General features: G+C 36.0%; 1 protein-coding gene across 1 annotated transcript in view; it reads left to right on the top strand.

Moving 5' to 3' along the window:
* The first annotated feature begins 6,919 nt into the window (after window positions 1-6,919).
* The window catches only part of LOC135149450 (uncharacterized), a 50,929-nt gene continuing 44,784 nt past the window's right edge, over window positions 6,920-13,064 (top strand). Inside the window, exons 1-4 of the mRNA XM_064085178.1 lie at window positions 6,920-7,075; window positions 7,181-7,580; window positions 7,665-9,058; window positions 9,207-9,275. Coding sequence (XP_063941248.1) covers window positions 6,920-7,075; window positions 7,181-7,580; window positions 7,665-9,058; window positions 9,207-9,275 — 2,019 coding nt within the window. The remainder of the gene's footprint in view (window positions 7,076-7,180; window positions 7,581-7,664; window positions 9,059-9,206; window positions 9,276-13,064) is intronic.

Below are 13,064 nucleotides of genomic sequence, written 5' to 3'. Positions count from 1 at the left end.
AGTCAATAGTGAAGCTACAAGTTGTTTTCAGGCTCAAACGAGTCAAGAATGAAACTACAAGTTGATTCCAATTTCAAACAACCGAAAATGAAGCTATAAGTTGTTTTCAACTTCACATGAGTCCAGAATGAAGCTACAAGTTGTTTTCAACTTCAAACGAGTCCGGAATGAAGCTAAAAATGGTTTCCAACTTCAATCCAGTCAATAGTGAAGCAACAAGTTGTTTCTGGGCTCAAACGAGCCAAGAATGAAACTACAAGTTGATTCCAATTTCAAACAACCGAAAATGAAGCTACAACTTGTTTTCAACTTCAAACGTGTATGGGATGAAGCTACAAGTTGTTTCCAACTTCAATCTAGTCAATAATGAAGCTACAAGTTGTTTCCGCTCAAACGAGTCAAGAATGAAACTACAAGTTGATTCCAATTTCAAACAACCGAATATGAACCTACAAGTTGTTTTCAACTTCAAACGAGTCCAGAATGAAGCTAAAAATTATTTCCAACTTCAATCTAGTCAATAGAGAAGCTACAAGTTGTTTCCGGGCTCAAACGAGTCGAGAATGAAAGTACAAGTTGATTTCAATTTCAAACAACCGAAAATGAAACTACAAGTTATTTTCAACTTCAAACGAGTCCGAATGAAGCTAAAAATTATTTTCAACTTAAATATAGTCAATAATGAAACTATAAGTTGTTTCCAGGCTCAAACGAGTCAAGAATGAAACTACAAGTCGATTCCAATTTCAAACAACCGAAAATGAAGCTACAACTTTCCAACTTCAATCTAGTCAATAATGAATCTACAAGTTGTTTCCGGACTCAAACGAGCCAAGTTTGAAACTACAAGTTGATTCCGATTTCAAACAACCGAAAATGAAGCTACAAGTTGTTTCCAACTTCAATCTAGTCAACAATGAATCTACAAGTTGTTTCCGGGCTCAAACGAGTCAAGATTGAAACTACAAGTTGATTCGAATTTCAAACAACTGAAAATGAAGATACAAGTTGGTGTCAACTTCAAACAAGTCCGGAATGAAGTTACAAGTTGTTTCCAACTCATTTAGCAAAAAAAAGTTGTTTCCAACTTCAATCTAGTCAATAATGAAGCTACAAGTTGTTTCCGGGCTCAAACGAGTCAAGAATGAAACTACAAGTCGATTCCAATTTCAAACAACCGAATATGAACCTACAAGTTGTTTTCAACTTCAAACGAGTCCGGAATGAAGTTAAAATTGTTTCCAACTTTAATCTAGTCAATAGTGAAGCTACAAGTTGTTTCCGGGCTCAAACGAGTGAAGAATGAAACTACAAGTTGATTCCAATTTCAAACAACTGAAAATGGAGCAACAAGTTGTTTCCAACTTCAATCTAGTCAATAATAAAGCTACAAGTTGTTTCCGGGCTCAAACGAGTCAAGAATGAAAGTACAAGTTGATTCCAATTTCAAACAACCGAAAATGAAGCTACAAGTTGTTTTCAACTTCAAACGAGTATGGAATGAAGCTACAAGTTGTTTCCAACTTCAATATAGTCAATAATGAAGCTACAAGTTGTTTCCGGGCTCAAACGAGTCAAGAATGAAACTACAAGTTGATTCCAATTTCAAACAACCGAATATGAAACTACAAGTTGTTTTCAACTTCAAACGAGTCCGGAATGAAGCTAAAAATTGTTTCCAACTTTAATCTAGTCAATAGTGAAGCTACAAGTTGTTTCCGGGCTCAAACGAGTGAAGAATGAAACTACAAGTTGATTCCAATTTCAAACAACCAAAAATGAAGCTACAAGTTGTTTTCAACTTCAAACGAGTCAGGAATGAAGCTAAAAATTGTTTCGAACTTCAATCTAGTCAATAATGAAGCTACAAGTTGTTTCCAGGCTCAAACGAGTCAAGAATGAAACTACAAGTTGATTCCAATATCAAACAACCGAAAATGCAGCTATAAGTTGTTTTCAACTTCACAAGAGTCCAGAATGAAGCTACAAGTTGTTTTCAACTTCAAACGAGTCCGGAATGAAGCTAAAAATTGTTTCCAACTTCAATCTAGTCAACAATGAATCTACAAGTTGTTTCCGGGCTCAAACGAGTCAAGATTGAAACTACAAGTTGATTCTAAGTTCAAACAACAGAAAAAGAAGATACAAGTTGGTGTCAACTTCAAACCAGTCCGCAATGAAGTTACAAGTTGTTTCCAACTCATTTAGCAAAAAAAAAAAAATTGTTTTCAACTTCAATCTAGTCAATAATGAAGCTACAGGTTGTTTCCGGGCTCAAACGAGTCAAGAATGAAACTACAAGTTGATTCCAATTTCAAACAACCGAATATGAACCTACAAGTTGTTTTCAACTTCAAACGAGTCCGAAATGAAGCTAAAAATTGTTTCCAACTTTAATCTAGTCAATAGTGAAGCTACAAGTTGTTTCCGGGCTCAAACGAGTGAAGAATGAAAGTACCAGTTGATTCCAATTTCAAACAACCGAAAATGAAGCTACAAGTTGTTTTCAACTTCAAACGAGTATGGAATGAAGCTACAAGTTGTTTCCAACTTCAATATAGTCAATAATGAAGCTACAAGTTGTTTCCGGGCTCAAACGAGTCAAGAATGAAACTACAAGTTGATTCCAATTTCAAACAACCGAATATGAAACTACAAGTTGTTTTCAACTTCAAACGAGTCCGGAATGAAGCTAAAAATTGTTTCCAACTTTAATCTAGTCAATAGTGAAGCTAGAAGTTGTTTCCGGGCTCAAACGAGTGAAGAATGATACTACAAGTTGATTCCAATTTCAAACAACCGAAAATGAAGCTACAAGTCGTTTCCAACTTCAAACGAGTCCGGAATGAAGCTAAAAATTGTTTCCAACTTCAATCTAGTCAAAAATGAAGCTACAAGTTGTTTCCAGGCTAAACGAGTCAAGAATGCAACTACAAGTTAATTGCAATTTCAAACAACCAAAAATGAAGCTACAAGTTGTTTTCAACTTCAAACGAGTCCGGAATGAAGCTAAAAATTGTTTCCAACTTCAATCTAGTCAATAGTGAAGCTACAAGTTGTTTCCAGGCTCAAACGAGTCAAGAATGAAACTACAAGTTGATTCCAATTTCAAACAACCGAAAATGAAGCTATAAGTTGTTTTCAACTTCACATGAGTCCAGAATGAAGCTACAAGTTGTTTTCAACTTCAAACGAGTCCGGAATGCAGCTAAAAATGGTTTCCAACTTCAATCCAGTCAATAGTGAAGCTACAAGTTGTTTCCGGGCTCAAACGAGCCAAGAATGAAACTACAAGTTGATTCCAATTTCAAACAACCGAAAATGAAGCTACAACTTGTTTTCAACTTCAAACGAGTATGGGATGAAGCTACAAGTTGTTTCCAACTTCAATCTAGTCAATAATGAAGCTACAAGTTGTTTCCGGGCTCAAACGAGTCAAGAATGAAACTACAAGTTGATTCCAATTTCAAACAACCGAATATGAACCTACAAGTTGTTTTCAACTTCAAACGAGTCCAGAATGAAGCTAAAAATTATTTCCAACTTCAATCTAGTCAATAGAGAAGCTACAAGTTGTTTCCGGGCTCAAACGAGTCGAGAATGAAAGTACAAGTTGATTTCAATTTCAAACAACCGAAAATGAAGCTACAAGTTATTTTCAACTTCAAACGAGTCCGAATGAAGCTAAAAATTATTTTCAACTTAAATATAGTCAATAATGAAACTATAAGTTGTTTCCAGGCTCAAACGAGTCAAGAATGAAACTACAAGTCGATTCCAATTTCAAACAACCGAAAATGAAGCTACAAGTTGTTTCTAACTTCAATCTAGTCAATAATGAATCTACAAGTTGTTTCCGGGCTCAAACGAGCCAAGATTGAAACTACAAGTTGATTCCGATTTCAAACAACCGAAAATGAAGCTACAAGTTGTTTCCAACTTCAATCTAGTCAACAATGAATCTACAAGTTGTTTCCGGGCTCAAACGAGTCAAGATTGAAACTACAAGTTGATTCGAATTTCAAACAACTGAAAATGAAGATACAAGTTGGTGTCAACTTCAAACAAGTCCGGAATGAAGTTACAAGTTGTTTCCAACTCATTTAGCAAAAAAAAAAGTTGTTTCCAACTTCAATCTAGTCAATAATGAATTTACAAGTTGTTTCCGGGCTCAAACGAGTCAAGAATGAAACTACAAGTCGATTCCAATTTCAAACAACTGAATATGAACCTACAAGTTGTTTTCAACTTCAAACGAGTCCGGAATGAAGCTAAAAATTGTTTCCAACTTTAATCTAGTCAATAGTGAAGCTACAAGTTGTTTCCAGGCTCAAACGAGTGAAGAATGAAACTACAAGTTGATTCCAATTTCAAACAACTGAAAATGGAGCTACAAGTTGTTTCCACCTTCAATCTAGTCAATAATAAAGCTACAAGTTGTTTCCGGGCTCAAACGAGTCAAGAATGAAAGTACAAGTTGATTCCAATTTCAAACAACCGAAAATGAAGCTACAAGTTGTTTTCAACTTGAAACGAGTATGGAATGAAGCTAAAAGTTGTTTCCAACTTCAATATAGTCAATAATGAAGCTACAAGTTGTTTCCGGGCTCAAACGAGTCAAGAATGAAACTACAAGTTGATTCCAATTTCAAACAACCGAATATGAAACTACAAGTTGTTTTCAACTTCAAACGAGTCCGGAATGAAGCTAAAAATTGTTTCCAACTTTAATCTAGTCAATAGTGAAGCTACAAGTTGTTTCCGGGCTCAAACGAGTGAAGAATGAAACTACAAGTTGATTCCAATTTCAAACAACCGAAAATGAAGCTACAAGTTGTTTTCAATTTCAAACGAGTCCGGAATGAAGCTAAAAATTGTTTCCAACTTCAATCTAGTCAATAATGAAGCTACAAGTTGTTTCCAGGCTAAAACGAGTCAAGAATGCAACTACAAGTAAATTGCAATTTCAAACAACCAAAAATGAAGCTACAAGTTGTTTTCAATTTCAAACGAGTCCGGAATGAAGCTAAAAATTGTTTCCAACTTCAATCTAGTCAATAGTGAAGCTACAAGTTGTTTCCAGGCTCAAACGAGTCAAGAATGAAACTACAAGTTGATTCTAATTTCAAACAACCGAAAATGAAGCTACAATTTGTTTTCAACTTCAAACGAGTCCGGAATGAAGCTAAAAATTGTTTCCAACTTCAATCTAGTCAATAATGAAGCTACAAGTTGTTTCCAGGCTCAAACGAGTCAAGAATGAAACTACAAGTTGATTCCAATATCAAACAACCGAAAATGCAGCTATAAGTTGTTTTCAACTTCACAAGAGTCCAGAATGAAGCTACAAGTTGTTTTCAACTTCAAACGAGTCCGGAATGAAGCTAAAAATTGTTTCCAACTTCAATCTAGTCAACAATGAATCTACAAGTTGTTTCCGGGCTCAAACGAGTCAAGATTGAAACTACAAGTTGATTCTAAGTTCAAACAACAGAAAATGAAGATACAAGTTGGTGTCAACTTCAAACCAGTCCGGAATGAAGTTACAAGTTGTTTCAAACTCATTTAGCAAAAAAAAAGTTGTTTCCAACTTCAATCTAGTCAACAATGAATCTTCAAGTTGTTTCCGGGCTCAAACGAGTCAAGATTGAAACTACAAGTTGATTCGAATTTCAAACAACTGAAAATGAAGATACAAGTTGGTGTCAACTTCAAACAAGTCCGGAATGAAGTTACAAGTTGTTTCCAACTCATTTAGCAAAAAAAAAAAGTTGTTTCCAACTTCAATCTAGTCAATAATGAAGCTACAAGTTGTTTCCGGGCTCAAACGAGTCAAGAATGAAACTACAAGTCGATTCCAATTTCAAACAACCGAATATGAACCTACAAGTTGTTTTCAACTTCAAACGAGTCCGGAATGAAGCTAAAAATTGTTTCCAACTTTAATCTAGTCAATAGTGAAGCTACAAGTTGTTTCCGGGCTCAAACGAGTGAAGAATGAAACTACAAGTTGATTCCAATTTCAAACAACTGAAAATGGAGCTACAAGTTGTTTCCAACTTCAATCTAGTCAATAATAAAGCTACAAGTTGTTTCCGGGCTCAAACGAGTCAAGAATGAAAGTACAAGTTGATTCCAATTTCAAACAACCGAAAATGAAGGTACAAGTTGTTTTCAACTTCAAACGAGTATGGAATGAAGCTAAAAGTTGTTTCCAACTTCAATATAGTCAATAATGAAGCTACAAGTTGTTTCCGGGCTCAAACGAGTCAAGAATGAAACTACAAGTTGATTCCAATTTCAAACAACCGAATATGAAACTACAAGTTGTTTTCAACTTCAAACGAGTCCGGAATGAAGCTAAAAATTGTTTCCAACTTTAATCTAGTCAATAGTGAAGCTACAAGTTGTTTCCGGGCTCAAACGAGTGAAGAATGAAACTACAAGTTGATTCCAATTTCAAACAACCGAAAATGAAGCTACAAGTTGTTTTCAACTTCAAACGAGTCCAGAATGAGGCTAAAAATTGTTTCCAACTTCAATCTAGTCAATAATGAAGCTACAAGTTATTTCCAGGCTAAAACGAGTCAAGAATGCAACTACAAGTTAATTGCAATTTCAAACAACCAAAAATGAAGCTACAAGTTGTTTTCAACTTCCAACGAGTCCCCACAGATCTTGTCAGAATAGATGGAACTCTAATAAAATTCTCTCGATTACTGACTCTGCTGGAACCACTGTCCATTCTCATGAAGAAATTGCAGCAGTTGCTGTTGACTATTATCAGAACCTTCTTGGTATGCAAACCACGGTGAGCAGCATTGAGGATGATCTGGAGTTGCCCTGTCTATCCTCTACTCAACAAAACTTTCTTTGCACTCCATTTCTGGAGTCTGAAATACATGATGTGTTTAAACATATGGCAAAGAAGAAAAGCCCTGGACCTGATGGCTTAACCTCTGAGTTTTTCATTGCTGCCTGGTCTATTATTGGTCCAGAGGTGATCAAAGGTGTGCAATATTTCTTTGATACTCTCAGTATGCCTAGAATTATTAATTCAGTAGCTATTGCATTGGTTCCGAAGTGTGATAATCCTTCTTTTATGGAACATTTTAGACCTATTTCATGCTGTAATAGTCTGTACAAATGCATTGCTAAACTTATTTCTGGTTGAATTCAGAGGGTGATAGGTTCTCTTGTCTCCCCTAATCAATCTGCATTTGTGCCTCATCGTATTATTGGAGACAATATCATGCTTGTGCAAGCAATTTGTAGAGACTATCATAAAAATGCTGGTATTCCTCGATGCTCTTTTAAATTGGACATACATAAAGCTTTTGACAGCCTTAATTGGAGTTTTCTTTTCTCTGTTCTTGAGAAAATGAGGTTTCCTTCTCGGTTCATTGCCTGGATAAAAAAGTGCATTACTGGATGTATGGTGTCAGTCAAAGTAAATGGTGTTCTGGAGGGGTTTTTTCAGTGCAAACAAGGATTACGCCAAGGTGACCCTTTGTCACCTTACTTATTTGTCTTAAGCATGGAGGTGCTCACTGTCCTTCTCAGGACCAAGCTGCAAAACAGTCTCTTTAACTACCACTAGAGAACGAAGCAGCTCAAGTTAACTCATGTTATTTTTGCTGATGACCTATTCTTGTTCTGTCAAGGGGATATGCAGTCCATCTCTCTTCTTCTTGATACAGTAGATAGTTTCACATCTTGCTCTGGTCTGAGATTAAATGAAAGAAAGAGCCAAGCTTTCTTTTGTAATGTTGGGGAAGCAGTGGTTCCTAGTATTACTCAGAAGTATGGCTTCTCAGTTGGTGAGCTCCCAATATCTTATCTTGGTCTTCCTCTTATTACTGGTCAAGTAACTCAGCAGGTATGTGCTCCTTTAATTCAAAGATTATGCCAGAGGGTGGAAACCTGGTCTGTTAGAGTGCTGAGATACAGTGGAAGACTCCAACTAATTACCTCTGTTCTTCAAGGAATCCAAGGCTATTGGGCGACTTATCTTTTCCTGCCAAAAGGGGTACTGAAAAAAATTCAATCTATATTTGCTAGATTTCTCTGGAGTGGTAATTTGCAAACTGCTTGTCATTACAAGGTCGCATGGGAAGAATGTTGTGCTAAAAAAGATGAAGGGGGTTTAGGCATTCGGAATCTCTTTGAATGGAATAGGGCTGCAGTTTTATTTCAAATATGGAGATTATCTTCTCCTAATCCTGCTTCTTTATGGCTTCTATGGGTTCACTCTTGCCTACTGAAAAATAAAGCTTTTTGGATGGCGACAGTCCCGTATAAATGCCCCTGGAATATCCGGAAAATTCTTAATCACAGGAGGGAAGCTATTCATTTTTTGTCCTACACTGTTGCTACTGATTCTCAGTTTAAACTTTGGAAAGACCCTTGGCTTTCGGAACGCCCCTTGCTTGAGACTTATGGCACAAGTATAATCTCTGCTATGGACTCCTCTGAAAATGCTCTTATACAGTCTTGGATTATCAATGGTGTATGGGCTGTTTCTTCGTCTAATGACTACAGAGCTGTTGAAATTCGAAGCAAGGTATGTTCACATATTATTGGAACTTCTGATATGGTCCGGTGGGATGGGGAAAGTAATGTTCGAATGCGTACTGTTTGGGAAACCATAAGACGAAGGCATGCTCCTAAACCTTGGTTGTGTCTCGTCTGGAATTGTTTCTACATTCCTTCTTCTACTTTTATTACTTGGCTGGCTCTTCGTGGGAGGCTAAGTACAAAAGATAGACAAGTCTTCTTGAGCAATACAATTGACAGGAGATGTGTTTTATGCCGATGTTATGATGAATCAATTGAGCATATTTTTACAATTTGCCCATATTCTTATGTCTTATTTCGAGAATGTCCTTATGCCATTAATCTCGATTGGAATGGTTGGCAAGGTGGCGATTTCTTCCAAGATAGACTCACTGCTCTTCAAAAAAATATTGGGTATTTGTACATTACAATATCGATTTATTTGATTTGGAGGGAAAGAAATGACAGAGTTCATTCCAATGGCATTAAAAGAGTGGAGCAGGTTAATCAACATATCAAGAGGATGTTTAGGGAGAAGCTGTCAAGTTCCGTAGTGAAGTAGTAAAGGACCCAAGCCTTAGCAATATTTTATATTAATTTGTATTATAATGTAATGTACTGCTAGGACGTTTGTTTGTCCTTTGCTCTAGTTTAGCTTCTTAGCTTCACTTATCTCGACTATTAGCAGGCCTGTTGCTATAGTTATGGTTTATCGCGGGGTATGCCCCTAGAAATGTACCTTTTTTCCTTTTTATTCAATCATTATTTAGCAAAAAAAAAAAAACTTCAAACGAGTCCGGAATGAAGCTAAAAATTGTTTCCAACTTCAATCTAGTCAATAGTGAAGCTACAAGTTGTTTCCAGGCTCAAACGAGTCAAGAATGAAACTACAAGTTGATTCCAATTTCAAACAACCGAAAATGAAGCTACAATTTGTTTTCAACTTCAAACGAGTCCGGAATGAAGCTAAAAATTGTTTCCAACTTCAATCTAGTCAATAATGAAGCTACAAGTTGTTTCCAGGCTCAAACGAGTCAAGAATGAAACTACAAGTTGATTCCAATATCAAACAACCGAAAATGCAGCTATAAGTTGTTTTCAACTTCACAAGAGTCCAGAATGAAGGTACAAGTTGTTTTCAACTTCAAACGAGTCCGGAATGAAGCTAAAAATTGTTTCCAACTTCAATCTAGTCAACAATGAATCTACAAGTTGTTTCCGGGCTCAAACGAGTCAAGATTGAAACTACAAGTTGATTCTAAGTTCAAACAACAGAAAATGAAGATACAAGTTGGTGTCAACATCAAACCAGTCCGGAATGAAGTTACAAGTTGTTTCCAACTCATTTAGCAAAAAAAAAAGTTGTTTCCAACTTCAATCTAGTCAATAATGAAGCTACAAGTTGTTTCCGGGCTCAAACGAGTCAAGAATGAAACTACAAGTTGATTTCAATTTCAAACAACCGAAAATGAAGCTACAAGTTATTTTCAACTTCAAACGAGTCCGAATGAAGCTAAAAATTATTTTCAACTTAAATATAGTCAATAATGAAACTATAAGTTGTTTCCAGGCTCAAACGAGTCAAGAATGAAACTACAAGTCGATTCCAATTTCAAACAACCGAAAATGAAGCTACAAGTTGTTTCCAACTTCAATCTAGTCAACAATGACTCTACAAGTTGTTTCCGGGCTCAAACGAGTCAAGATTGAAACTACAAGTTGATTCGAATTTCAAACAACTGAAAATGAAGATACAAGTTGGTGTCAACTTCAAACAAGTCCGGAATGAAGTTACAAGTTGTTTCCAACTCATTTAGCAAAAAAAAAGTTGTTTCCAACTTCAATCTAGTCAATAATGAAGCTACAAGTTGTTTCCGGGCTCAAACGAGTCAAGAATGAAATTACAAGTCGATTCCAATTTCAAACAACCGAATATGAACCTACAAGTTGTTTTCAACTTCAAACGAGTCCGGAATGAAGCTATAAATTGTTTCCAACTTTAATCTAGTCAATAGTGAAGCTACAAGTTGTTTCCGGGCTCAAACGAGTGAAGAATGAAACTGCAAGTTGATTCCAATTTCAAACAACCGAAAATGAAGCTACAAGTTGTTTTCAACTTCAAACGAGTCCGGAATGAAGTTAAAAATTGTTTCCAACTTCAATCTAGTCAATAATGAAGCTACAAGTTGTTTCCAGGCTAAAACGAGTCAAGAATGCAACTACAAGTTAATTGCAATTTCAAACAACCAAAAATGAAGCTACAAGTTGTTTTCAACTTCAAACGAGTCCGGAATGAAGCTAAAAATTGTTTCCTACTTAAATCTAGTCAATAGTGAAGCTACAAGTTGTTTCCAGGCTCAAACAAGTCAAGAATGAAACTACAAGTTGATTCCAATATCAAACAACCGAAAATGCAGCTATAAGTTGTTTTCAACTTCACAAGAGTCCAGAATGAAGCTACAAGTTGTTTTCAACTTCAAACGAGTCTGGAATGAAGCTAAAAATTGTTTCCAACTTCAATCTAGTCAACAATGAATCTACAAGTTGTTTCCGGGCTCAAACGAGTCAAGATTGAAACTACAAGTTGATTCTGAGTTCAAACAACAGAAAATGAAGATACAAGTTGGTGTCAACTTCAAACCAGTCCGCAATGAAGTTACAAGTTGTTTCCAACTCATTTAGCAAAAAAAAAGTTGTTTTCAACTTCAATCTAGTCAATAATGAAGCTACAAGTTGTTTCCGGGCTCAAACGAGTCAAGAATGAAACTACAAGTTGATTCCAATTTCAAACAACCGAATATGAACCTACAAGTTGTTTTCAACTTCAAACGAGTCCGGAATGAAGCTAAAAATTGTTACCAACTTTGATCTAGTCAATAGTGAAGCTACAAGTTGTTTCCGAGCTCAAACGAGTGAAGAATGAGAGTACAAGTTGATTCCAATTTCAAACAACCGAAAATGAAGCTACAAGTTGTTTTCAACTTCAAACGAGTCCGGAATGAAGCTAAAAATTGTTTCCAACTTTAATCGAGTCAATAGTGAAGCTACAAGTTGTTTCCAGGCTCAAACGAGTCAAGAATGAAACTACAAGTTGATTCCAATTTCAAACAACCGAAAATGAAGCTATAAGTTGTTTTCAACTTCACATGAGTCCAGAATGAAGCTACAAGTTGTTTTCAACTTCAAACGAGTCCGGAATGAAGCTAAAAATGGTTTCCAACTTCAATCCAGTCAATAGTGAAGCTACAAGTTGTTTCTGGGCTCAAACGAGCCAAGAATGAAACTACAAGTTGATTCCAATTTCAAACAACCGAAAATGAAGCTACAACTTGTTTTCAACTTCAAACGAGTATGGGATGAAGCTACAAGTTGTTTCCAACTTCAATCTAGTCAATAATGAAGCTACAAGTTGTTTCCGGGCTCAAACGAGTCATGAATGAAACTACAAGTTGATTCCAATTTCAAACAACCGAATATGAACCTACAAGTTGTTTTCAACTTCAAACGAGTCCAGAATGAAGCTAAAAATTATTTCCAACTTCAATCTAGTCAATAGAGAAGCTACAAGTTGTTTCCGGGCTCAAACGAGTCAAGAATGAAGGTACAAGTTGATTCCAATTTCAAACAACCGAAAATGAAGCTAGAAGTTGTTTTCAACTTCAAACGAGTATGGAATGAAGCTATAAGTTGTTTCCAACTTCAATATAGTCAATAATGAAGCTACAAGTTGTTTCCGGGCTCAAACGAGTCAAGAATGAAACTACAAGTTGATTCCAATTTCAAACAACCGAATATGAAACTACAAGTTGTTTTCAACTTCAAACGAGTCCGGAATGAAGCTAAAAATTGTTTCTAACTTTAATCTAGTCAATAGTGAAGCTACAAGTTGTTTCCGGGCTCAAACGAGTCAAGAATGAAACTACAAGTTGATTCCAATTTCAAACAACCGAAAATGAAGCTACAAGTTGTTTTCAACTTCAAACGAGTCCGGAATGAAGCTAAAAATTGTTTCCAACTTCAATCTAGTCAATAATGAAGCTACAAGTTGTTTCCAGGCTCAAACGAGTCAAGAATGAAACTACAAGTTGATTCCAATATCAAACAACCGAAAATGCAACTATAAGTTGTTTTCAACTTCACAAGAGTCCGGAATGAAGCTACAAGTTGTTTTCAACTTCAAACGAGTCCGGAATGAAGCTAAAAATTGTTTCCAACTTTAATCGAGTCAATAGTGAAGCTACAAGTTGTTTCCAGGCTCAAACGAGTCAAGAATGAAACTACAAGTTGATTCCAATTTCAAACAACCGAAAATGAAGCTATAAGTTGTTTTCAACTTCACATGAGTCCAGAATGAAGCTACAAGTTGTTTTCAACTTCAAACGAGTCCGGAATGAAGCTAAAAATGGTTTCGAACTTCAATCCAGTCAATAGTGAAGCTACAAGTTGTTTCTGGGCTCAAACGAGCCAAGAATGAAACTACAAGTTGATTCCAATTTCAAACAACCGAA

Source organism: Daucus carota, chromosome 9, assembly GCF_001625215.2.
Source record: "Daucus carota subsp. sativus chromosome 9, DH1 v3.0, whole genome shotgun sequence".
In the NCBI taxonomy this organism is placed as follows: Eukaryota; Viridiplantae; Streptophyta; class Magnoliopsida; order Apiales; family Apiaceae; genus Daucus; species Daucus carota.
Note: the sequence above shows the minus strand (reverse complement) of the source record. Positions and strands in the feature narration are given on the sequence as shown.